This window comes from Crocodylus siamensis, chromosome 11 (assembly GCF_052110815.1).
Source record: "Crocodylus siamensis isolate JL-2025a chromosome 11, ASM5211081v1, whole genome shotgun sequence".
Taxonomy (NCBI): domain Eukaryota; kingdom Metazoa; phylum Chordata; order Crocodylia; family Crocodylidae; genus Crocodylus; species Crocodylus siamensis.
In genome coordinates, this window is record NC_143405.1 from 3563057 (window position 1) to 3589035 (window position 25979).

The 25979-nt window shown below is 44.2% G+C and overlaps 1 protein-coding gene across 1 annotated transcript; it reads left to right on the plus strand.

The window, feature by feature from the left end:
• Positions 1–1950: 1950 nt before the first annotated feature.
• RAB14 (RAB14, member RAS oncogene family) lies at positions 1951–24265 on the plus strand. Its single transcript, XM_090022742.1, has 8 exons — positions 1951–2127; positions 11683–11741; positions 14251–14304; positions 16145–16322; positions 19088–19154; positions 20004–20091; positions 20446–20476; positions 21994–24265. The coding sequence occupies exons 2-8, from the start codon at positions 11690–11692 to the stop codon at positions 22169–22171; spliced, it is 648 nt and encodes a 215-aa protein (XP_089878868.1). The 5' UTR covers positions 1951–2127; positions 11683–11689; the 3' UTR covers positions 22172–24265.
• The last annotated feature ends 1714 nt before the right edge of the window (positions 24266–25979 follow it).

The following is a 25979-nucleotide window of genomic DNA, read 5'->3' on the forward strand; positions in this document are numbered from 1 at the left end:
TGTAGGCATTCAGCTGAAGAGCTGATATGATCATCCACACATCCTCGGTGATAATAATCACCATGACTTGATCATTAATTTGTGATAAGTGAGGTATGACAGTACTATTCATACCCATAAGATTCAACCCTCAACATTTCAAACTGAGCGCTGTATACCCTTGCAATCAAACCTCGATTGAAAGGAGAGGAGTGCAATTTGTGAAGCTGCCACAGTCCTCTCACCGAAGCCTTGTAGCCCACCGTTTTGAAACCTTGGTCCTAAGTTACTGCCTTAAATTTTTAGTGTTCTTTTTACCATGATCAGACACTGTCTACAGCTTATTGGAATCAAAATCAGAGCAATCTTCTGTGTTTTGGGTGTGACAACATTGCATACATTTTCCCTTTGGTTTGTTCTTAGATGTATTCAAATGTTTGAATATTTTTTTCTCCTTGGACTTCTGATAGCTAGCAGAGGTAAGGCTTTGCTATGTGCACCATCAGTCTTCCTGGGGAGAAAGCTTTCTTGGTTTAACTTTGTAGGGATTCCTAAGAAAAATTTAAATGAAAGGGCCATTCCACTAATTCTGGTTGAAGGCGGAAAACCATGCAGTGTCTGGGTCCAGACGTGCAGCGTGAGCACAAATGCGGCTTCCTTTCCAGCTGGGGGATTCCAGTCGTGTCACCAGACCCGATTATAGCTAAGGGAGGGTTGAAAGGCTGTGATTTTCCATTTGGCTAATGCTTCCTTGCCTGTCCTCTCTGCTTCATTTTGGGCTCAAGCTCTCCTTTTATTTCTGTCGCCATTCAGGCTTCCTCCATTCATTCTCTAATTGCATCGTGGTTGATGGCGCAGGTGGATTTTGCCTGAAAACTCCCCCAAAGCTGCTCTCTGAGTGTCGCTGGAACCAGCAAAACACCACGTTGGGACATCGCCTCTGCTTTTTGTTTATTTTAATGCGAGTTGAATAATATAATTTTGGCTGATGGTGTTGCAGAAACCTTTAGGGTCCAGCTTCTTATCCTCAGGTTTGTGCACAGTACTCCTGGGCCCTTTTAATCCCTCGGCGACCTGCCACAACCAACCGCTGCCCCTTCGTGAGGCTTTTGATGGGCTGCTGTCTTGATCTAGCACAATGTGTCCCCTGGGGACCCTTCAACGCTACGGGCAGGCTCCTGGACCTGCACAGCGGGTCGCCGATAAGGGCGTCCGTGACATTAGCCTCGGGCAGCCGGTGTCTTTGCGCAAGGCACGCCTTCCTCGCACTCCGTCTGCAGCGGGCACAGGGCACGTTTGCAGCCATCGGCCCGTTGCCTTGTCCCACACGGCCTGCTCACGCCCATCATCTTCCAGCCAGGTGCGTGCCACCCCCCTGCGGACTTGGGGGGGCTTCGTGCACCCCGCTGTGCAAGGGAGGGCCAGGAAACGAGGCGGCCTCATGGCAGGGAGGCTGGGAGAGGGCGCTGGGGACTGATGCTTGAGGCTGTGGGTGACATTTGAGGCACAGGTAACGCTGGGAGCTGGGGGGGTAGCACTGGAGGCTTGGGTGACACTGGAGGTGGGCGACATCAGAGGCTGGGGGGTGATGCTGGAGACTGGGGGTGACACCGGGGGCTGACAGTGGAGATGGGTGACACTGGAGGCTGAGGAATGACACGGGAGATGGGTGACACTGGAGGCTGGAGGTGAAACTGGAGGCTGAGGGGTTGACTGGAGGCGGAGGTGCTGACGCCGACGCGCGCCAGCCCGCCCGCCCCAAGCCACCAGGTGAAGGCCGGGAAGAGCCCCGCCGCTGCCGCTCCGCCCGCGAAAGCGCCTCAGCGCCGCCAGCCAATCCCGCCCTTCTCCCCGCCTCCGTTGTCCCCGCCCCCCGTGTGGATTGGCCGGCCGGCAGAGCCGCGCGCGGATTGGCAGCACAGCGGCCTCGCTCGTCCACCTTTGTGCAGCCGGGGCCCGTCGCGAGTGGGAGGGGAAACCCCGTGCTAGCGGCGCCGCCATCTTGGATAAGGGGGGAGGGGCGCAGTGGAGCCGCCCGCTGGAGTTGCAGGAGCCGCCGCCAGGCACCGACCCGCCGGGCCGCCCCCGCCGCCGCCCCCCGCCCGAGCCGGAGCCGGAGCCGCGCCGCACTGCCCCCCCCGCGCACAGGTACCGCCGGGCCCTGCGGCCTCCGCCCTGCCCGCGCCGCCGCGCCGGCTGCTGCAGCGCCCCCCCGCCTAGGCCTCTGCTGCACCGCACCGCACTACACAGCCCCCCCCAGGGCTTTGCAGGCTCGGCAGTGCGGGGCCGTGTGGACAGCCGCGGGCTACAGGCTCGGGGGGTCCGGCCCGGCCCGGCCGTGGTCGGACGGGCCTCGCGGGTGGTGAACGCGGTCCAGCCTTGGCAGAGCGGGGAGATGAGGGCAGCGGCGGGGCCGGGGGGCTGCTCCCGGGATGTTTGTAAACGGGTCCTGGGCCGGACATGTGGAGAAGCGCTGCTCCAGCCCAGCCCCCGCCCCAACTACAGCATCCCGGGCAAGGCCTCGCCTACCCGCGTCTTGAGCCCGCCGAGGATGGAGTCTCCAGCACCTCCCTGGGTCACCTGTTCCACTGTTTTACTGCTCTCCTAGCGAGAGTTTCTCCTGATGTCCAGCGTCGACTTCCCCGGCTGCAACTTGAGCCCTTTGATCCTTGTCCTGTCACCTGCCCCCTTTGAGACCTGTCCAGCCCCAAGGGATTCCCCAGGATGCTGCGACCACACATGTTAATATATTAATTTTGTTAATATAACAAAAAAATATATTGAGTGTGCAGATGTAACCCTCCCCCGCCAAATAAGAGACCTGTAAATGGGTTCTATAATGGGCGTAAATCTCTGGGACGCAAGCTAAGTTGCTTGGCGAAAGGACCACTGGAGGCTTGAGAACTAATGCATCTCTGTATTCATGCTGTTCTGTGTAGGCATTTAAACTGCGATAACACTAAATATGCACGTGTGTGTAATGTGTGTGTATATATGTAACTTATATACATGTACATATATGAATTTTTAAATTGGAGCTCTGTGCCCAACGTGATACAGCCATAGGTAAAAATACCAGTGCTGCAAGTGTTACCATTTCAAAGTGGAGCTGAATGAATATGGGTTAAAAGAAATTCTACCTTTTCTGACAGAGGGACACTGCAAAAATCTGAGCTGCAGCAAGGAACTCCTGTCTCTTATGGGGCATCTCAAAATTTGGGAAATCAGGTACTTAAAAACACTGATCCTGGATGAGGAAACAGTTGTGAAAAATACTCTGGTAAATGGGGAAGGTGTTGAGTTTTTAGCTCCCACTTATTTATTTGCCAGTTCTTGTGTATCCAGATGCATGTCCTTAGCACTGCTTCTGTTTCTCTTGCCACATCTTGCAATGAAGAGCATGCTTTTTTTTTTTTCCCCCATCCTGATCAAGAGTTATACCAAGCTGCTGACCTGTGTTTTAGTAACAGTTTTTTTTTGGAGAGCTGTATACAGCTGTGCCATACTTAACAAACCCATGGCTTGTATGAGAGAAGCTGTGATGTGAAAGTCGTATTCAGCAGAGCATCTATCAAGAAACTTCCCTCTGCTACTAGAGCTTGAAACAAATCTGTCCCAACTTCTGTTTTCAATTCCTAGTTTAATCTGCTCCTTGGTTTTAGTACAGAGGAAGAGGAAAATCGGGTATGTTAGATAAAAGAATGTCAGAAGGCAGCAGCATAGGCAACCAGCAGAAATGGTTATCATGGGGGCAGAACCGTAGACGACAGGATCGTACCTGACCTGGCCAGGGAAATGGGTGTGGTCAGTAAGAAACCAATTAAATATTTATACTTCATACAAGGAGCTTGGGCAGCAAAATGGAGGAACTTGAATAACTGGTGCAGGTTGTGAAACCCATATAGTTAAAGGGATAACAGAAACGTAATGGAAGGGTAATGACTGGGGCACAGGTACCGAAGGGAGCGTATGTTGCCCAGATTAGATAGAAATCAAGGTGACATGGATGTATGCTAATGTTACCTGCCAGCCATAAGGAAATTAAAAGGTGACGGGTAAGACCATCTTGGGCCAAAATCACTTTTATAGAAGATGCTGGTGGTCTAGTGATGAGTCTGATCTAGATGTATAAAACTGGATTTGGATATAGTGGAGATGATGCAACTGCCAAAGGTTAGCTGCCTGTGTAAAGATATTCTTGGGGCTTGGTTAGTGTTGGATGTCATGGCTGGGTGACTGTCTTAGCAAAATAGTAAGTAAACCAAGAAACAAGTGAAGGTGTTTCTTCTGATTTGGTTTGGGGAAAGAGTGGGAACATTATACATGAGAGCTCCAGGAAAATAACTCTGGGTTGATGGTGAGTTGGCAGAGTTAAATGAAAGGACAGAAGAAAAAGATTATTTATATTGAAAGGGAAAAGTTGGGTGTCTAAAGAAGGTAACTGGTGAAGTCAGGTGGCCTGAGGAGCTTGTGGACTTAACTTTTGAGCCTTGCCTGATGAGCAGAGAACTCTGTGAAGTAGTCAAAAGGTGCTGGGATAACATTACTTGCCAAAAGTGAAACTGAGTTAGATCCTGTATAAGTTAATAAAAAAAAAATGGAGTCTTCAGTCATGCAGCTAGAACAGGAAAAGAAGAATCAAGGCTGGAAGTAAGAGATAATCAAGGCATGACCATAATGTTGAATAAATTACTCTTCTCTGTAGAGGAAAAGGTGACCAAGGGGGGCCAGAGATGTAATTGGCAGTGGGAATGTGGTTATGGAAATTACCACAATATAGGTGGAAGCAAACTTCTGAGTTTATCACTTCTTTACTATTTGACTGCATTAATTTCCATCCCAGAATTAGGGGAAAATGGGCACGTGGCACAGCAGGTCCAGGGAGGGCACTTTCAACAATCCTGTCTACTTCTAGATGGTACCACTCAAGCGAAGCAAGTGCTGTGCCTGTGTTTAAGAAGTGTTTGGAGATGAAGGGCGCAAATCTTCCCAGATAGGATCCTTTACAAAATTTGTGCACACGCATGCATAACTATCAGATATTTCAGTAGAGCGTTTAGTGTTTAGTCCCACATGAGAAACTGCTTAGGCCAGAGAAGATGGGCTTAGTGGAAGTATGGTAAGGTGTGCAAGGACGTGGTTGAAGGAGACATGACAACAGATGGACCAGTACTTCTCCCTTCAATTCTGAGAGGTGTGGAGGGGGATTACTAGTGATGTTCTTCCAAGATTGATGTTGGGATTGATCTTGTTTAATAACTTCATTAGTGACCTTAATGCACACCATAGGAGTGTACTGACTGAGCTGGCTAATAACTCAAAGTTGGGAGGCATTATTTAATACAGAATGGGGTAGGGAGAAATTCCACACGAAGTGGATGGTCATGAGGGCTGAAGTACAATATACTCTGTTTGTGTGTCTGTTGGATAACTGCATAACATTTTGCTGGTCCTGGGTTGATAGCTGTTCCCTTTGCATCGTTTAAGAGCATAAACTATTTTAACTGCATATCACTTTTAGTCCCACTGTCCACCCTGTGACCTAATGGTACTGTGTTACGTGTGAAACGGAGTAGGACCTATCAATTTGAAGACTGCTAGAGGCACTAGGTGTTCTCTGGGACAAGTTTTTAAGCCTTAATAAGATGTCTAGGGCAGGGGTGCATCATGTGTAGCCCTTCAGGGCAGGTGAAAGGCACTTATACAAGAACAAATGCTAAAAATTGGTTGTAATTCTACCTAGGCTGGAAATGAGAGGATTTCTGTCTGCCAGCATGCTGCAGGCTAATTTGTAACATAGCTGCTGTGTCAAAGGGAGGGGATATGCACAATACAATTTAAATTTAGAGCTAGAGCCCAGGAGGAGTTTGCCAGTTAAAACTGAATAAGGATGCCAGCTAGGTGAGCAGGGGTTGCAGTTGCTTAGTTCCCTGTTCTTGTGTTCCTCTGCTTGCAGATTGAGAACAGATACATGAAATGGTAGACAGTCCTCCAATTCTGCTTTCAGGAAGAAGCAAGTATTGGATTATGCTGGGTTGTGTTCACATAGGGTTTCTGAGTCCAGGGTTCTCCAAAGAACTGAGGTTGAGGACAGAATTATAGCTGGACTGAAAATCCTGAATAGACATGTAGAAGCTATGTTCCCAGATCTTATTGCAAGGTAGTGGGTGTGGGCATGGGTAAACAGTGTGGCGATAGGTAGGCAGTTGGTATGAAGTTATCACTTTACGCTAAGTACAGGAGATCTGTATTTTAGCTTGACCCGTTCTATTGTATGTAGAGTTGTGAGACGACAAATTTGCTGGAGCAGACAGCTTACTCATTAGTGTGTAAAGTATCCTTCCCCCCACTTCTGTCTGCCTTTTTCCACATATTGTCTAGTGTACCTGGTATGTCTTTAATTTGAGCAGTTGGAAGCAGTACCTATCCTTCCACATCTCTGCAGTGAAATCATGACCCGATTTAAGGCTTTTTTTTTAGATACTAAAGCAGTAGAAATGTTGATGTAAAACAAACAGCAACACTACCAAATTAAGAAACTAAAATAATGTTGGCTAATAGGTGAAGTGAATTTAATTACTCGCACTCAAAACTGATATAAAATCATGGTTAAGTTTGACAGTTTGTGTACCTGTAAACTTTTTAAAGCTATTAAGTTGATTTGTTTTAAATAGTTCTATGGTTAGAGTATTTAATTACTCTTGTGAAACATTGAAAGCTAATGTCCTGATCCACTGAAATGTGTAAGTAGATGTTTTGCCAAAATAAAGGTTACCCAGCTCATACTTATGTGTAAGCAAACTTTATCTAGTTTGAACCATTAGGGAAGAGTTTTCTTTTCTCATTTCACAAAACAAGTTTGTTCATAACAAAATTGCTTTAATATTATAATTTATTGCTTAAATTTTGAGCATTATATCTATGTTACAAAGATGATCACAAGGCCCTGGACTCTCCTAAGCACTGAGTATTTAGAAAAATTTGAAGACTGGCTCTGTAGTATCAAACTCACATTTCTAAGAAACTTTCTTTAACCAATATAGAAAATCCATTTTGCTTCCTTCCCATTTCATTGTCTTAAATTGCTAAAGAACTAGGAATATGTAAGTTGGGCAGTATTAACATCTGGGTCTTTTTGGAGGGTGGATAAAAATGAATGATTTGTACCTTCATAAAAAGAGATCATTTTAATATGGCTTCAGAATAAATAGTGCAGGTATTTTCATTAGCACTGCTCTTTCTGGTATAATCATATGTTGATGTTCTAAGCTAATTGCTCTGGAAATGAACCATATATTGCCATGCACAGAGAAGGTCAAAAAAAAAAAAAGAGATAAAGGGGAGAAAAACGGTGTGGTGGGGGGCCAACTTTTTTTTCCATATGGAAAAATGCCAATGTATTGAATCTTTAATAGGGCCCTGTCTAGTCACTGCATCTCACTGAACATAGCAGATAGAGAAGAGGACCTAGGAACTGTAATGACTTCTGGCTAGGGCTCTAGGCTTTTAGAGATCTAGTCTGTCCTTCTGTACCAAGGCAGGACCAGCTACACCTAGACCCATCCTGATGCATGTAAGAGCCCATTGGACAAACTACCTATGGTGGAATAAAGAAATGCCAACTTCCCTACCAGGGGTTCAGAGAAGATGGTCAAAAGGTAAAGCAAACTTCTCTGGCCGGTTGCAAAGGTTAATGCTGTATCCCTGGGTAACAGTCTACATCGTCTTACTCAAAACTACATTCAGATAGAAGAATAATTTGATTGGAGAAATTTTCAAAGTGCCCAAAATATTCCCCAAAATCATGAAGGTAAATGCCTGAGGCTTTGCTTAGACCAGTGGTGGCCAGCCTTTTTTGGCAGGCATACTACAGATTAGCTTCATATCTTCCTTGAGGTCCACTCCAGTCCCCTTCCCCTGCCTGATCAGCTGCTCTGCCTCCTGCTCAATTTGCTGCTCTGTTTTCAGCCACCTGTCCTGTTTTCTGCTGCTGCTACCTGTCCCCTCCCTGATCTGCATGCCACCGGCTGCTTCTGTTGCTTTTGGCACATGTGCCACAGGTTGGCCACTCCTGGCACACCCCAGAATTAAGTGTGGTAGCACATGGCAGCCTGTCCTAATGCCTGGTATAGAAAAGATGTGGCGCTACCTATAACATCTGAGCTAGTAAAATCTGTGTCCATAGAGAAAGGGCAAAAGTAGTAGTGGAATCGTTATGTGACCCAAGTCGCCAGCCTCAGACTTTACACTTGCATTGAGAGGACTAATAATGACAAGTTGGAATTGCATATTTTAAAAGTACTAAGCCCGTGATTTTCAACCTCTTTAGACTATAGGCACCTCTCAGAAAACCAGTTCTTAGCTGTCACTTGCTTTTTGAGTATGGGAAAATTATTGAGTAATTTTCTTGAGGCAAATCGCAGAAAGATCACAATGGCTCTACAACAGAATGCTTTTGATACTATGGATTCCTATTTTAAATGTGGGTTTATCTTGTGAATCGTGTATGTGTTTGCACGCTAACAGTGCAGATCTTGTGTGGCAGCCTTAAAAAGATTTTGTGGCACCTTAGTTGAGAGTCACTGTTCTAAACTGTAAATGCATTAAAATGTAGTCTTTTTAAAGCAAAAGCTAGTGTAAGACCAGCTTCAACATGTTGTGTTGCTTGCATCGAATTTATGAGCTCGTAACTAAATCTTGGGTATTTCATCGGCCTGAGTACCTTTGCCAATTGTAGTTGCTTACCACTTTGAGAGCTGCATAAATAGGAGAAGTGGTGATGGTGACTTGTACACCTCTCGCATCTCGTCACCAAAATTTAGTTCTTCAGTTAGAATAATTTTATGTTCCTTACTTAAAATAGCAAGAAAATCTCTTCAGATTTGACCCTCACTTAAGGTGTTGGGTCTAATACAAAAATTGCTTTGTACATTCTCTGTGGCACCCTTTATCTCAAGAAGCTAAATTGCATATATTTAGCGTACTGTGCTCAAATTCGTAGAGACTGCGTAGTTGTCAGGCAATTACTGTAGCATACTGGGTTAATAGATATTTAGGCATTTATGAATCGCACTTTGTACTAAGTACAGTACCAGTACTTCCTGCCTTGTCGTGTGGTGGTGGAGGTGGTGGTGACTTTTATTACAGAAATGTAGCCCATAAGTTTTTGGTCATCCTCTTGGAATAATAACAAGAACTGGAAGGGGACAGGCTTATAGCATAGTAGTCTAACTGTAACGACAGCTTGATCTTTCTTTTCATTCTCATCTAACTAACTTGCACTTAAAACGTAACGAATTTAGTTCCATACTGAGTTTCTTGTGAAAACAAAAATAGAAGACAAGTAGGTAGGCACATGGATAGAGAGATCTCCCTACTTTTCTTATATTTTTGTTTGCTTTCTGATTTTAACATTTTCTAGCCATGTTGGTAAGCCCAGAATTGCAGCACTGAATCTGAAACCAAAGTGACCTGTAAATGATGGTAGATAACTCCATTCAGGGTGGAGAAATTTGCAGGAAAAAGCTGAGTTGTGGGAGTCGTCATTAATAAAAAATGAATAAAAGTAAGGGAAACTTTTGCACTTGCAACCAAATTTTAAAGTATTCCTCTAGTTAATAAGACATGGTATGTAGCGTAATAATCATGTCCATGCATATCATCAAATTGTTCCGGTCTCTTTACTTGCATCGGGTCTCTGAAGGTTTTCTTAATATAGTCCAGGTATGATAAGGTAGGGGGGAGGCCACTCTTTGGGGCCCTTAAATATTAAGGAGCTGCCTTTGCCGGATGCCCATTACATAGGGGTGGGCAGGTCTCCTACTTCACAGTCGCCAGCTGAGATGTTCATAATCTTTCAATCTCGTGATGTGGATTCTTCTGAACCATTAGCTGTTTTCCACAGCTGTGAGGGTCAAAAACAAATAGGCTGAATTTTTCTTGCAACTAATGCTGGAATTGGGACTTCATGCAAGTCTCTTTTGAAAGTTCAGTTTTTATTTAATAAGTACTTCATTCTAAAGGGAAATGGGGTGTTTCAAACTAGACGGGAAATCAAGTCTCTCAGTCTCATCCTTTGCCATCACACCACCTAAAACACTTGCCTAATTCATAATATGAAATTGCTTTGGGTGCAGAGGTTAGGTAATTGATTTAAAACTTTAATATCATAAAGCATGTGATAGCATAAAGGAACAGAATAACCTGCCTATTCTAGCACGTTAGTCTCTCCTATTTCATAGATGCTTAGGGTCAGAAGGGACTTTAGTAGATCATCAAGTCTGACCCCCTGCCCTGTTTAGTGAGCTGTAGTATGATTCTTCACTGACAGTCCTGCCACAAAATCAGGCAATTGTCAAGTTTTAATTTCTGTGCAGTTCGAATGGGAGAAAAAATGTTCCTAGTGGTACTGAGAGGTTGGAACGCTCTCACTGGGACATGCTTCAGTAGCTTTCCAGTATGTTATAAAACTGGGCTGGGGCACTGTTCAAATCTGGGTACGTTCACTTTGACAAAACTGTTGATGTGGAATTCCCTTATTGTACTTGGGCTGCAAACATTCATCTGCCCTGAATGCAAGCTGTATTTGTAAATATTTTGGTTTTATATTGATGCACATTCAACAGCTGGTACTGTAAGTTTTGAAAGTCTTCAGCTATTTGTACAAGAAGTTGAACACTGGTTGCTGCTTTAACCACTAGTGTTGTATCCTTGTTTGAAGAGGCAGTTTGTTATGAAATCCATACTTTGCTTCCTATTTGACAGCAGCAAGAGAGGTTTTGTCTTTTCCCGTCACCTTGTGCATCTTGGGAGGAGGAAAGAAAGTCCCATCACTAGTTTTCAGCACCAGAGGAGAAGTCTTGATTTGACTGTTGGCTCTCTCTGAAACTTGTGATTTTACAGGGGCCGGAGCTAATTTGTAACATGTAATGATGGAACTTTATCTTGCCGCTGCAAACCAGAGCTCTACCATGCTGATTAAAGCCACAGGAATGTTGACCAATTTCCTGAACATCTGACTTGTGGCTCCAGTCTCAAACACTTGGGCACTTAAGCGAGAAGTCTAGACTAATCTTAAAGGACGAGATGTGAAGTATCTTTCCTCCGGAGAACTCGAGTGATCTAAGTGACTTAGAAACCAGACTATGTGAATCTGTTGCTGCATGTGAAACCACCAAAAAGTGGACTAAACTGTCATAACAAAACAGCTGGTATACTTATGGCTTAAGAGCATGTGGTAATAATTTTTCTCTAGAAAATACTTGCTTTAGATACCAAAAAAATAAGAGTAAATGACTTTTAGGAGGTTTTTGTTTTTTAATGAAAAAAAGGGGACATTTCACTCTTATTTTCTCCCGTTCAAACTGTGAACATCTGTAAGTGTACAAACAAGTGCCAGAAGTTGCTGCTGGTGTCTAAGTAGTTAAACCACTGGTTGGGAAATTGTTCAGAAAAGGCTTTTGAGTGAATGATTTGGAAGAATGGTCTGTTGCAAGATCTCTTCTGTTAGTTAGCACTTCTGCAGAACTTGAGCTGTTGATTGCATGGAAATGCAAGAGAAGTTCTCAGTTGTGAATGAAAGGGCAGCTGTAGGGGAGACCGTATGCTTGTTCGAAATCCTTTGAAGGGGAGGAATTAATCTAAGACCTTATTTAGTAACTAGTTCTCATTGCTAATATTCTTTTTGTTTTTTGCTTTTTTCAGTGCCACAATGGCAACTGCACCTTACAACTACTCCTACATCTTTAAGTACATCATTATTGGTAAGTATAGACTTGCAAGATGCTTGTGATCATAAAAAAAAAAAAAATACTGCCCCCAACCCAAAAAACAAAAAAAGCCCAAACTTATATGGAAGCTTGCCTATAGACACTTTAAGTATATTTAAACTGGTCAGTGCCTGTGGCCTTGATAACTTTCAGTTAAATATGTATTCGTATACAAAGCTCACTTTGTACATCCCAGCATGAAAAGAAATGCAGTCTTGTCCTTATCTTTCCAGCCCCACAAAAATCCATTGGTGAATACTTTTACTGTGTTAAACATGAATTATTTACTGAAATTTGCCTACCTTTTTGCCTTCTGAGCATTACTTCCCTTGAGTAGTTTAAATTGCATTTGATTTATCCTCCAAAATTCTGACTTCTAGTTTCCAAGTACTTGCATCTTTGTAGACTTGGTTTTCTGCTGCTTGTTAAACATAGCATAGTTAACCTTCTTTGGATATGGGAAAACGAATAGGCTTGCAGAAATATTCACTCTCTAAAGAATATACCACAACTGCAAAAACAAAGCAGATGGCCACAGTTGGATCCTTTTGCTACTCTTTGGGCATGCTAGTTGCTCTCTGAAAAAGAGCAGCAAACCAACATGGTTTTTGCACTTAAGCTAAGTACTGAGGTGCTTTTGGAGAGGGCCATGCGTGTGCTTTTGAATGAAGAGTGCAGATACCCCTTCTCTGAGCAGGGTGAGGTTGTTTCTCTTTGTTACATTTTGTTGCAATATGTCAGGTCATTAGCTCTTTTTGACTGCCTTTTTAACCCCAATTCAGTGTGGAGAGCCTGAGAGGAGCTGGGCTTGTCCCAGCTTCCTGCTTCCTCCTGGCATCTTCAACAGAGCCACCTAGACTTGAAGTCAGAGCAATGTCTGGGGTTGCTCTAACTTAGTATTGCAGACTTGCCTGTGGGCAGGGCAGGAGGTACACCTTTCCATCTACCAAACTCTCTTTAGATGAGAATTGAGCATCTAGGCCAGCATCCTTGGCTCTAGCTTGACATCTGTAGGTTTGATAGGAAATCAGTGCAGACTTTACCTGGGTGGCCAGGGATGACTTTGCATACTACACTTAAAAAGAACCCACCTCTGTAAAATGCCAAGCCTTTGTAAGAACAAGTCTTCAAATTTGTAACAGACAGTTACATTTTTAAAAACTAATTTCTGAATCTGTGCAATAGAAACCTCCAGAACAGGGGTCAGCAACCCCTGGCGCACATGCCAGGCTTGGCACAGAAAGCCATTTTGCTCAGCACACCACCGTCAGCCCGGGACTCTAAGCAGCTGCTGCTAGCCATGGAGTCCAGGCTGCTCCCAGCAAGCAGCTAGGAGGCTGCAAGCAAACTAGGCTCTGTGGGCCCCAGCTGCTCCGGACTCCAGCATGTTGGCACTCCGGCCCCTTCCAAGGTAGACATGGTTTTTTTGGCACTCCGGCCAAAAAAACGTTGCCTACCCCTGCTCCAGAGAATGCTTGGAGTATGGAGATGGTGCTACTATAACAAATGTTTTGTACTGCTTGTTTCACTGACCTGTTGGACTCTGTAAGTGGGACTGGAAGTGTGTGTGGAAATCGGAGAAAGGGTTTTTAATAGCTTCCTAGTAAAAGGCACTTGTGCTTCAGTGTTGCTATAATACATGTGTACCAGTACCTGGGTGTGACTACACAGCTTACAATTTTTGAGTAGAAGGTGGGTGCAGATGGAGTAAACTTCCAGTATGCCCTTTAATTCTTTGCTGTTTCAAGCATTGTACCATTAAAACAAATTTCTCCCACCATTGAGCAGGCAAAAAGGCACCCAGCAGTGCAAACAAAGGCCTGCAAAAGTACATGTAAGAGTGCCACAACAACACCACTGTTAGGGGAATACTTCCCTCTTGTTCCCTGGGTGCTGCAAAAGCAGCACAGGGGCTGAGTGGTGGGTGTATGGGAATATTGATTCTTGGGTTTGTGCCGGTGTTTGAAGTTCAGGCATTTTGGGTCCAGCAGACATGGGCTTCAGGTAATTATATGGGTAGAACAGTTGTAGGAATAGGGTGCATAGCCATTGGGAGCAGCTGGTAGAGGGAGGTGTGGCATGTGCTGGGTCAGGGGACACTTGAGCTATGCCCTAAGCACTCAAATCTCAAGGGTGTTTTTTTTGCAGTAGTCCTGTGTCCCTTGTACTGGATGTATGGGGCTTTGTGGTTTATTGGGGTGCTGAAGTTGGTGTCCTCCTTGAAAGCTTGGCTCTTAAAGTTTTACTAGTAACTAGTAACAGTAATCCTGTGTGAAACTTTTATTTTTTTTTGGTCATATTCTTTCTTGCCTGTGAATGAATTAGTAGGGAAAACACTGATGCTTGAAGGACACTAATGGGGTGGAACATTGCCTGTTGTCTGGGAATAGCATAGCAGGGCTGAACAAACCACTTGTCTGGCAAATTTTAAGTGTTCTTAAATTGAAGAAAATGTAGCTTCTGAAACCACTTACCAGCACAGTAACTGTGTTTTCTGTAACAGGGGACATGGGTGTAGGAAAATCCTGCTTGCTTCATCAATTCACAGAAAAGAAATGTGAGTATCTTCATTCAGAGCCTTGGTGCCTGCCTCGTTTCTATTTCCTTGCCTTCCTGGTTTTTAAAGCTCTTTTCCAGTGCATATGCTTCGACTCTGCATGCACATGGGTCTCGGTTATTCAGTATTTATGACTGCAGCCTCCTCTTTGGAGTTGCTGTTTGACCCATTGGTTCATTTGTATATCTGCAGTCGTTGTTGAGCTGCCTGGTACCTGTCAGGTCACCTGCATGACTTCCTGTCAAGAAATCAAGATCAGGATATTCCTTTTTATCCATTCCTTGCTGCATGTATGGAAGTGGATAAGAGGACACTACATGATAGCTCTAAGAAATATAGAGCAAACATCAAGGCTAGGTGGTGGAGTTTGTGGGTAACGCTTAAACTTTTACACTCCCACACTCGCATTGCTGTTATTTCTAGCACACTGAGCTCTCTTGTATTCTGGCAGCTTTGAGGATAGGTGGTAATTTAAACACACCATTAGTAATGAGTAGCATTCTCCTTTCCTACCAGAAATCTAAGGCACCATTTTACTGGCTGAAAACATCAGTTTTTCATAGCTGACCTTGAATCATGGCTGCTTTTTAGCATGATCCTTGCTTTAACAGGTACAGTAACTGGCTTTACTGCAGTGCCGCTTTATGCCGTGTTAGCAACGTGGTATGATTAACCAAAGCAGTACTTGAGCGGATGCTGCTAGTACAACTTACTTCATTGGTATTGGAGTCTGGCTCTTCTTGAGCTTCTTCCGGCTGTCTGGGAAGCTTACTTCTAGTAAATAGCGTATTTGTAAGCATTGCAAAACTTCAGCTAGAAGAGCAGCTAAATATCCTTGAGGTGTGCTCGGGGTGCTCCTTTGAATGGTTGCTGGCTATAAATTGATTGCTCTTGTTAAGTGACAACTGGAAGCCTTGAACAGTGTCCATTGCAAACAACATTTTAATAAGAAAGGCAGAGCCAAGCACTCTCTTCTGTGTGGTCAAACTCCTGATGAGACAATATAGCTTGTTTAACTTCTTATAAATTTGAAGCTAAAACCTTACATCTGTTCACTGACATGGAGCTAGTGGGTATAAAATAATGCTGAAGCCAGGCAAGATAGATGGATGTACATGCACATAATTACACACATTAGATAGATGGATATAATCCCTAAAGCTGAATCTTTTTTTTTTTTTAATGCAATAAATTGTCATGCTTCAGGCTAAATGATACGACTGTCATCAGCAGATGGGGTTAAGAAGTCTTACCTTATTCAGTGTCTGTCTAAAAGCTTCCTTGCATGTTCAGAATTGGTATTTTATGCTTCTTATCTGAGATGCAGTATGAAGAGTGGATGGATTTTTTTATCTGATCCAGATCTAGTTAGTTATGAGGTTATAGAGGCTTTCAACCACATATTGGCAATTTAAGTGTTTTCCTAATTCTTACACAACTGTTGTTCTTTCTAACATGCCTCAAGTTTTAAAATTATTTTCACAATGGTATTTTATTCTGAAACCTAAATTCTCTGATTTAGAGCATACATTGCCAGGTAGATGTTGCATGTAATATGTTTTCTGAGCAAAATGGTCATTGCTTTCTTAATGCTTGATGAAACTCTAAATTTACCACTGTGCGAAAGACATGACTCCTCTTCCAGTGTCTCTTACTTAAGAGTATGGCTCTGGTAAATGTTGGGAAGAGGTGGAATGTAGATAAGACTTGCTGGGTTTTTTTGTTAGTGGTGTTCCCCCCCACCCCCCATATGAAAATAAATTATGCTGGAACTCTGCTCTGTGGGGGAGAAGACTGCTGGTAGAAAGATCTGAACTTTTGATTTGTCTTTCTGTGACAGTTATGGCTGATTGTCCTCATACAATTGGTGTTGAATTCGGTACAAGAATAATTGAAGTTAGTGGCCAAAAAATTAAACTGCAGATCTGGGATACAGCAGGACAAGAACGATTTAGGGCTGTAACACGAAGCTACTACAGAGGAGCGGCAGGAGCTCTCATGGTCTATGATATTACTAGGTAAGGTCCTGATGACTCTCGCCTGTAGACTTTATCTGTAAACTGTCACAGGAGGATGACTAGCAGCTTTTCTCTCTTTCAAAATGTGGGACATGGCTTTTGCATGATGTTCTGTGTGTAACTGACTGAGGTTCTGTCCCCTTGGGTTTTTTCCCCTAAACTTAGTTCAGTTTTGGGATGGTGAATTTGGATTGTAAAGCATCCCTTTTTCTTTCCCTGACCATTCTGAGAATCTGCCCCCTTTTAGGCCAAATCTCCCTCAGCTCATTTGGCCGTCTCACTTGAAAGGTGGTACTTACTGTCTGTCTCGCTTATGAAGTGAGCTTCTAACCACTTAATACAGACGGGCTGAAATGTACTTCCTTCAGGGAGAAACTAATGTGAAATGCTGGGGCACTGTATTCTGTATTGGCCTATAAACATGCTTAATAAAAGCATATAATGACCTGTTCTAGCTAATAACTGTACTTGGCATAGCTGACACTGAGGAGGTCTAGGCTTTCCTGCACTGAAGGAATAGTGGGGACCTGATAGCAGGATGAACGCATGCAATCTCCGAGGTAAAGGAGGGCTCTATCTGTTGAATATGCAAAGACCGGGTACCCTGAAGGTTAGCAAGATGACTCCAATGACAAGTTTTCACAGTAAAACTGCAGTCTCAAATTGCACTCCCAACTGCAGCACACTTGCTTAGTTCAACATATTATTTACAGTTTGACTGCCATACTGCTGGTTTGTCTTACCTGCCCGTTGGTTGTTGTGCGCAGAAAACAACTAAACTTCAAACATCCGATTTTGAGTTGAGGCATGTCTGGAAACATGGGCTTACTTAAGAGTAGGGCGTGTGGCCTTTCTAAATGTCCCCAGTGCTAGAAATATGTCCCTTTTTTGCATATGCTTAGAAAACTAAGGGCAGGTCTTAGTTTATTTCTGCCCAAACACTGCTTGGGAGCACTGTACAGACACATGTGCCCAGTCTTTACGTCCTACCTTGCCACATGTCAGAGATGTGGGGCAGAAAATTTTCCAGTGCTTTATTTTTCTGTGGGAAATTATCCATTTCTAAAAATTCATTGTTTCATAAAATGTATTGGTAACAATGAATGGATGCCAATACAATAGTAGGCAAGCGTGGCAGTTTCAAAGTTGTAATGAGTGTTTTTTCAGGTGATTATCCCTAGGAAGTGTGTGAGAGAGTACATGTGTGTTTGATTGATTTGTAAATGGGAGGGTAAGTACACTCACATAATAATCCAAACCAAAAATCAAGTTATGAATTCACCTACTTGGCTGTGCAGGTCAAAGCAAAACCATAGCTTGGCTTATCATGCATAGTTCTTTGGGTGTGCTAAAATTGTGATGTGTCAACAGTTTTTTTTTTTCCCCAGTGCCTTTGCTTGGTTAAATTTAAGGAAAATAATGTAAGGGAAGTACATGCTATTGTGTGTTGTCTTTACATTTTTACAATTCCAATAAAAATAACTTATTTGCACACACAGCTTTGAATTTATTTGAATATAACATTTGATTAGGAAAAAATTAAACATTTCAGTTTGAATACTTGTAGGCTATTGGGACACAAAATTAACATGGGGGTACTTTTTCAGTGCTGTTTACTAAATATAAACCAAATAAAATGCTAAATCAGATCATGCTCAATTTAGGGCAGTGGAAAATTTTCCAATTCAAAGTTCCCCAGAAAACCCACATCTCTGCCACACGTAGTATTGGTGTGGCTCCGGGCATGCACCAGCGACCTCTCCCTAGCTCCACACGGCAGTAGCATAGGCCTGCTGTAAGAAGCTAGCTTTTCCTCATTGAGAAAATAATGGTGGGTTTCATTTTTATAACTTCTGCTACAGCTTCCCTCTGGCTCTTAGTCTCCTGCAGCCAAGATGTGTTGTCATGCAGGAATGATTAGGAAGAGTTTGCCAAGTCTAAGCAGTCTGAAAACCATCCCATGTGTGAGTGACTACAGGGTAGCAGTTCCTATTCCTGGAGTGCCTTGCAGAGGTTAAGAGGCTATTTTCTTTCTACACTAATGTCCCCTGCAGGGACCGCAATGCGAGTCTTAAAGGAGGTCAGAATTAGTATTGTAAATGGAAGTGAAGCCATTAAAACGACAGTCTGTTTCCCTAACTTGAGCAAGCAGTGGTGTTCTGTTCAGCATGCAGCAAATGAAAAACTGTTACAAGCAGGACCAGATATTGTAGAAAGGCCGCAGAGGACCAGGGCAGGGGGGGCGGTGTTAAGAAACCTGAAAGCATCGTGTGCGGTTTCCCCAGGGTTACGCAAGCGGAGATGGTGCAGATCTGCATCCGAGGACACAACTTGTCCTCTGGTCTAGGGTTCTGTACTTCTGATGCCCTCCATTTGGTGTGCACAGATGAAAACCTAGAGATGAAGGAAGGCGTACTGTCACGCAGGGTTAAGTAAGCAGTATGTTGCAGTCAGGTGTCCCTTAGGAATATTAACGGGAGATCTTTGGATATATTTTACACAACACCGTGTCCTTCATGAAGCTCAGGTTCCTCAAGAAAGCAGTAATGCCACATTTGAAGTAGGAGTCTGCCTCTGCTTATACGGAGAGAGTTGGTTTTGTTTTTAATGGCTGCACTGAAATGGAGTAGAACGTAGTGCTTCCTATGGGGGGGGTGAGTGCTACTTTTGTGGGGAAAAACGCCTTCTGAATAATACGCTGTGCTGTCGAGGTGATGTACAGGAACTGGTGTCTAGTTAAACTTACTGCACGTGATTCTTTGCAGAAGAAGCACGTATAACCATTTAAGCAGCTGGCTGACGGATGCAAGGAACCTCACCAATCCAAATACTGTAAGTTGGAAGGCTTTGTTTTGTGTTTAAGACGCTTGCATTAAACGTCATGCCCAAAGCATGACTTGCAGCATCGGAAGTACCATCAGTTCACAGAAGTAATGGTTTAAATAAACTTACTGCTCTGCCCCAGGACATGCAGCGAGTTCATGCTTCCACAGCCTTTATTGCTAGGGATCTATTTTGCTGCATTTAATCTGTGGGATGACTTTCTTTGGGTCAGTGTTAGACCCCTTCCCCCAAGTGTCAGAATTTAAATATAACTTCGGATAGTTTCTCCAGACAAAGACTCGGTGTCCTTCTCCCGGGTTTTTTGTCTCCCCTTTAAAGGCCTTGGGACTTTCCCTTAATCTGTTGCACAATTCTAGTCTTTAGTTTCTTACGCACGATGTTTTGAGACCTAGTTGTTTCTGAGGGCACCAAATCTGAAAGAGAAGTTGTAGCAGCACTTCCAGTCCTGTAATCTCAGCCTGGAGTCTGAACGTCAACCAGCAGGTGCAGCTGAATTTCAGGAGCCCTTTTCCACTGTCTTGCCCTCTGTAGTTAGTGAAAGAAAAAGTGTGCATGCTGGCCAGATCAGTAGATGATTCTGGATACGCACGAGATGTAGATTAGGGACCGCTTTCATATAGGCTGGCGTCCTGTCCCGCCTCTCTTCCCCTCCTCCTGAACTACCCATATTTTAAAGCCCTTTTGTCATGAGAATCCTGTGGTAGTAAAGAGTTGAATGCGGCACCCGAAGGCTGCCCCCAGTCCAAAGCCTTTGCTGTTAAAAGCTCTCTGATAGAGGGACTGTGATAGAAGAGCAGTTAGACTCTTCCAAGGCTAACGTCTTCTGTTCTGACCCAGGTGATAATCCTCATAGGAAACAAAGCAGATCTGGAAGCACAGAGAGATGTTACATATGAAGAGGCCAAACAATTTGCTGAAGAAAACGGTGCGTTTCTTTTTGAGCTATTACATTTCTGACTAGACATGTCAATGTGAACCTTCAGCTCCGGTAACTGCAAGCTGTTGAAAGTGCACTACTTCCAAAGTAACGCAACGGAGGGTGAACTTGTGCTATCTCTTGTGAGCTCATCTTGGCTTAATTTTCACTTTTGCTTACTTTAACAAAAAAAAATGCTTGCAGATAGATATCCTAATTTTAAACTTCATTGAAGTATTGGTATGCAGTATTATCATTGCCATGCAAGGCATCTGTCTGTGGATGGCTGTAGTGACTGGGGTATGGGTCTCTCGAACAGAAAGCATTTCTTGTATCTTAATTGTCAATTTTATTTCTAACTAGGTTTACTGTTCCTTGAAGCAAGTGCAAAAACGTAAGTGATGGGTCTAATGCCGAATGGGAGTGGTCGCTGCGCGCTAACGAGCAAAGCGGACTGTTTGTCTCTGGGGAAATAAGATCTTTCCGTGGGGAGGGGGGTGTATTTGGGTTTTTTTATAACACGGCACGTTGGGGATTTGTAAGCACCAGCGAATGGTGCTTCGTGGGTTGGGTTGTGATGAGATGACATCACAAGGTAGAAGGAAGCTTGGCTTCCAGTTCCACTTCAGTCCACCTTGCTTTGGACTTGGGAGTTGTACGGCGGCTCTTGTTCTTCTGACCCACTTCGCAAGCAAGCCTGTGACGTGTTATAGCAGACTGATGGGGCATCCCCGGCAGTAGGGAAATGAAACTAAGATTGATTGCAACACTTCCACAATGGGGGGGGCACTTCATTTGTGCACATGCTTTTAGCTGCGAGTTGACTTGAACTGCCCAAACATTTATGTTGCTGTAGTGGGTTTTGTAAGTGGGATCCAGGTGACCGCTGCGCTTGGCAGTAGGCACACATGTCTTTGCAGGTCTGACAGTACTCTAACCAGAGGCCTGCCATATAGTCTTGTAAAGCTAGGATATGCCGTTCCATAGACTGCATTAGAGGGAGGAAGTTGCAGTTGGAAGGACCCACTGACACATTTCTGGTCGCTCTTAAGGGAGCGAGAAACTTGGACAGAAACAGCAAGATGCTTTTCATGGTATTAGCAAAATCCAGTCACAGTGCTGTCACAGTCGGCTGGAGGCTGCACAGACTTGTGCGGGAAAACTGCCTGCTTCCTTGCATAGCTTCAAGGAACCTGAGCTTCCACCGTCCTCAGGAGCTGGGCAGCCCCAGCTTTCAGGCTTGTTGCTTCCCGGGAGCCTTCTGGGAGCTCTGGGGCAGTGCTCCTAGGAAAGCAGGGCAGTGAAGTGAGAGATTTGTAAAACAGTTGGAAAAGAGTTTCTTTCAAACAGGAGCGCAGTCCCACTTCTGCTTTTCAGAATAACAGTTCCCCCTCCAGGTCCTGCACCGCTGCTACGTAATGGCTAGCGGAGCAGTAGTCTGCAGGTTTTAACTAGTGAGAACTCAAATGGTGGCAGCTTCTTGCTGTTCTGCCCGTTTCTGTAGTTCTCCATTGCAGTTAGAAAAAACCGTTGGGCATTTTCTAGTACAGCTGCTTGTGCCATGTAACCTGTGCTAAAGTGGAGGTAGTCTAAAATCCCCCCTGCTTCAAAGGTGAAGTGATGCCTGCTTCCTTTCCCTGAAGCTGGCAGTAACTGCACCTGAAAACCATCAGTGTCTTAATTCTACTTTATCAAAAATGTCCATGCCAGTAGGTGCTCAAGATGCCTAACAGTGGATTGTGTGCAGCTCCTGTATGCACAGTCGCACTTTGAATACAAGACCAAGTAACACTTCTGTTGTCATGTCTTGTCTACTGGCTGGAGGACTGGGTGGCTTTTGGATTGAAGTCTAGACTTGCCTAGACTGCAGTGCGGTGGACACAAGAACTGACTTTGCTCTGTTTTTTTAAGAGGGGAGAATGTGGAGGATGCATTCCTGGAGGCGGCCAAGAAAATCTACCAGAACATTCAAGATGGAAGCCTGGATCTGAATGCCGCAGAGTCGGGTGTACAACACAAACCGTCAGCTCCGCAGGGGGGGCGACTAACCAGCGAACCCCAGCCTCAGAGAGAAGGCTGCGGCTGCTAGTGACGTGTTCCACGGCTCCATTTCTGACCTTTCACCTCTGTCTGTTGGAAGCGGTGCTTTTGACTGCTTCATCGTCTTCTGTACATCTTATTGGGTTTAATTAAAACTCTGAGACAACAATTTAACACAGTACTAAACTGCTAAACAACTTTAGATGTAATCAGGTTATCAGAAGCAATTAGAGTAATAAACCTCTCCTGCATGGTAAATTAGAAGTTTTTTTTTTTCTTTCCTCCTTGATTGTCCTTGTGATAGTGTCACCAACCAGTACATGATTTAAACTGAGCACTGATGCTGGACTCATGATTTCACACTTTTTTGCAGGGCTTTGTCTTCTGAATGGTTTAATTTTCTGCTCTCTTCAGCCTTTCTGCCCCATCTGTAACTTCTCAAGCTGTCTATAGTAACAGATAAGTTTATTTGCTGTGAAATGACTTCTGATGGTAGAAAAGGGGCTCTGAAACCATGTGCTTTTTGTTGGAGGGATTCCCTGTGGTGGAGGCAGTGGGGGCGAGGGGATGGTTTGCAGGAGGAGACTACTGACTGCCATCTTAGCCTAGCACAGGGAAAGAGTGCAGTCCTTCTCGTGCTCTATAGCTTTACATCACTCTTTTGCCATTTTATCCTTGACATTTGTTAACAGAACGTAAATATGTATAAAATTTGAAGGAACTGAGCTAACAGATAAATACATTCTGTGTATATGATTTTAATGAAGAAAAATTGATTACTGGCATTAGAACAGTATATAAGAAAATATCAGTTTGTACAGTATGACCTCTATGTGACCATGTTGCCCCAGTAGTACAAAAATAGATGTTACTGCAGTTCACTAACATAGGCTTAACTCCTTGGTGTCAACAGTGGACATTTGTGCTGGGGGACCTCCAAACCCAATGCAAAAATTAACACTAGTGGACTATCCGTCTCGGCTCCATCTTTGCACTGTGGTATCTCTCTGCCGTTTGATTAACCCTGTTTTTGTGCAATCGACAGCGTGCTAACCTGCTTTTCTCTTTTGTAAGCATTTTGCATTATTGGGCTTCGTTACCTGCCTTGCATTGTATAAAAAGGCCGGTTCTATTGCACATTTTTATGCTTTTATACCTTAACTTCTTGGGTGGTTGGATTCTGAGCTGGATTGTCAGAACAGCGCGTGCGCTCCTAGGCTTTTTTCCTCTTTTTTTCTTTCTTTAAACTACTTGAGTATTTTTTTAACACTACAGTGGAAAGGTGTCGTCTTATTTTAGTTTTCCTCTTGTGCGTATGTTTCTCTCACCCACCCCCTGAAGGGAAGATAAGACTCCCTCCATCTGAAAACATTAGGAATGCTTCATGAAACTACACGAGTTATAACCACCCTTGGATAAAGGGAGACCTAGAGTAGCGGCCATGCATGCAGGGACTGTCGAAGTACACGTTCTCTTCTCTCCGGTTAGAGCTGCGCATCGCAGCGCTGTGCGAGCAGGGTTGCGTCTTGCATGGAATGGCAAACTTTTTCACTTCAGAAACCGCAAGGGGAAGGAAGTGGTTAAATCTGATGCACAAAAGGTGTGTTCTGGTATCGGGCACCTCATCCAGCTGCAGTGTTTTAAAATGCCAAGTGGTCTGTAACACCCTCTTTAGACACTAAAACTATACAATGTTCAGACTCGCAAGCAAACGGTGGTATCAGAGTATTGTACAGTCAATGTTAAAGCCAAAACTGGAATGTGCAGACAATAGGATTTGGGTACCTTGTGCACTGTCCCTTGTTTCTTGTCTGGTTAGTCTTTTATTCTTTCTTTCCTTCAACCTAAGGTTCTTAGACTGGTATAATAGCAAGGACTTATGACTGATGCATCTTGCTGAAACCGTTGCACCATAAAGAGTTTGCCCAGGGACCATGACCTGCTGCTGAAGAAAACACGTTTGGGTAAACAGCTGTCTAATGCTCACAACTTATTGAGGTGCAATACCCTTGTTTCCAAAATAAGTTACAGTAGGTCTTATTGTTTCTGTGACGGAAAGGACTTGTTTGGACTGCTGTACCCCTCATTTAATGTAACAATGCTATTAATCTAAATATTTGTAAATAAAGTACCTGTATCTAGATATGCTTTGGTGGGCTGTGTTGTTGGAAAACCTGGGGAGGGTGGGCAAGGAGGTGGAAACTAGGTCAGCCTTGGTGCCACTGACTCGTTAGATCCGAAGGATTGTGAACTTGAAGGCTGGTCTTGCATCACTACAGCTGATGCGACTGGTTACACCCAACTTTATCCATGTTTCCATAATATTCTTTAGAAGTCAAATTGAACTAGAGGTTGGGCCTTCTAAAAGGGGTGGTTTTTCCAAGTTGTCAACCCTGTGCTTGCTTTTTCTGCAGTAAGGGTCTCCAGGGGGGGCAGAAACTGGAAGTAGGGCCATGGGTGGGGGATTGGTGCCAGCACTGTGACTTGAAAGCACTGGTGTTGGAGCTTATACAAGTTGGTTGCTGCTTAGTAAGCAAATCACTGCCCCATAAAGGAGGCTGCACAAGTGATAAAATGAATTTCCCTTTTTAAAGGAAGGGTTGTGACAGGTTACAGCAGCTGACGTCTTGTCTCTCCCCCCTCCTTGCCTATCCAGTGAAATGCAACTGAATTTCTTCAGCTGCAGCTTCAGCAAAAGGTAACCTGGCAGTTTGGTTAGTTCTGAAACAAGTTCACATGGAGGAGCCTTGATCAAGATCAGACTTGCTGACTGCCTGGGTCTGGTCTCAGTTCTGTACTTGATAAAAGCTTTGAGGCTTGCGTCGCAAGACCCTGCGTTCCACTTCAAACATGTAAAAATTACCTTGGAACGGCAGAGCCATGCAATCAGTTTCCGCAGCTCTTTTAAAGTCCCCAAGAACCCGACAAGTCACGAACAGCTCCAAGAATTCCTGGTCCGCTAAACCCTGGGGCCGCAGCAAGGGGAAGGAGTAAGGTAAGGACGGACTCTGGTTCTGGCATGTAAGGTTCTGGTGCTTCCTACTTGATTCTGGCTTTTGTGAGAGCCAGTTAATGGACCAGGTTGAGTAGTGGTGGGCATTTGGGAGCGCAGGATGCTGCATGCCTTGACTCTAGGCATTTGGTAGCTCTGCAGGTAGGATGTGGCCTGACGCATCCATGCTTGCTTCCTCCACTTGGAAGCTAGCAGTCAAGGTGCCAGACTGTCCATCAGAGCTACAGGAACGGCTGTTTTATAAAAGACCTAGAAAGTGATGGCAATTCTTTAAAAAAAAACCAAAAAACGTCTTGAGGTAACCAGTTAGCCACCTTCTGTAACTGAATTTGCTTAAGAAAGAGGCCAACTTCAGGTTCTGAACTGAGCGGGGTTAGGCAGCTGGCAAAAGCAAATGCAGAGCTTCTAAGCCAGGGGCAGGCAATTATTTCGGGTAGAGGACCGCTTACTGAGTCTTGGCAAGCCATTGAGGGCCACATTACAGGCAGCCAGGGGCAGATAAATTAATTTTCTAAATTTTTAGGGGCCCTGCAGGCTGGATAGAATGACCTGGCGGGCCAAATTTGGCCCACGGGCCACATTTTGCCCACCCCTGTTCTAAGCAATTGCTAGCTATTACATGAGGATTCAAATAACTCACTTCCTCAAGAAATTAATTATTAGCAATTTAATGAAGGAGGGCCAGTGTGCTTGTATACGGACCTATCCTGTGTCCCATCCCTTGGGCCACTTTTTGTCAAGGAATTCACATTTTCAGAGCACCAAGGTTCAGTTCCAACCAGCAAATCAAGTTATTGGTATTGAGCAGGACTCTAAGCAGGCTGCGCTCCTACAACAGGATTCC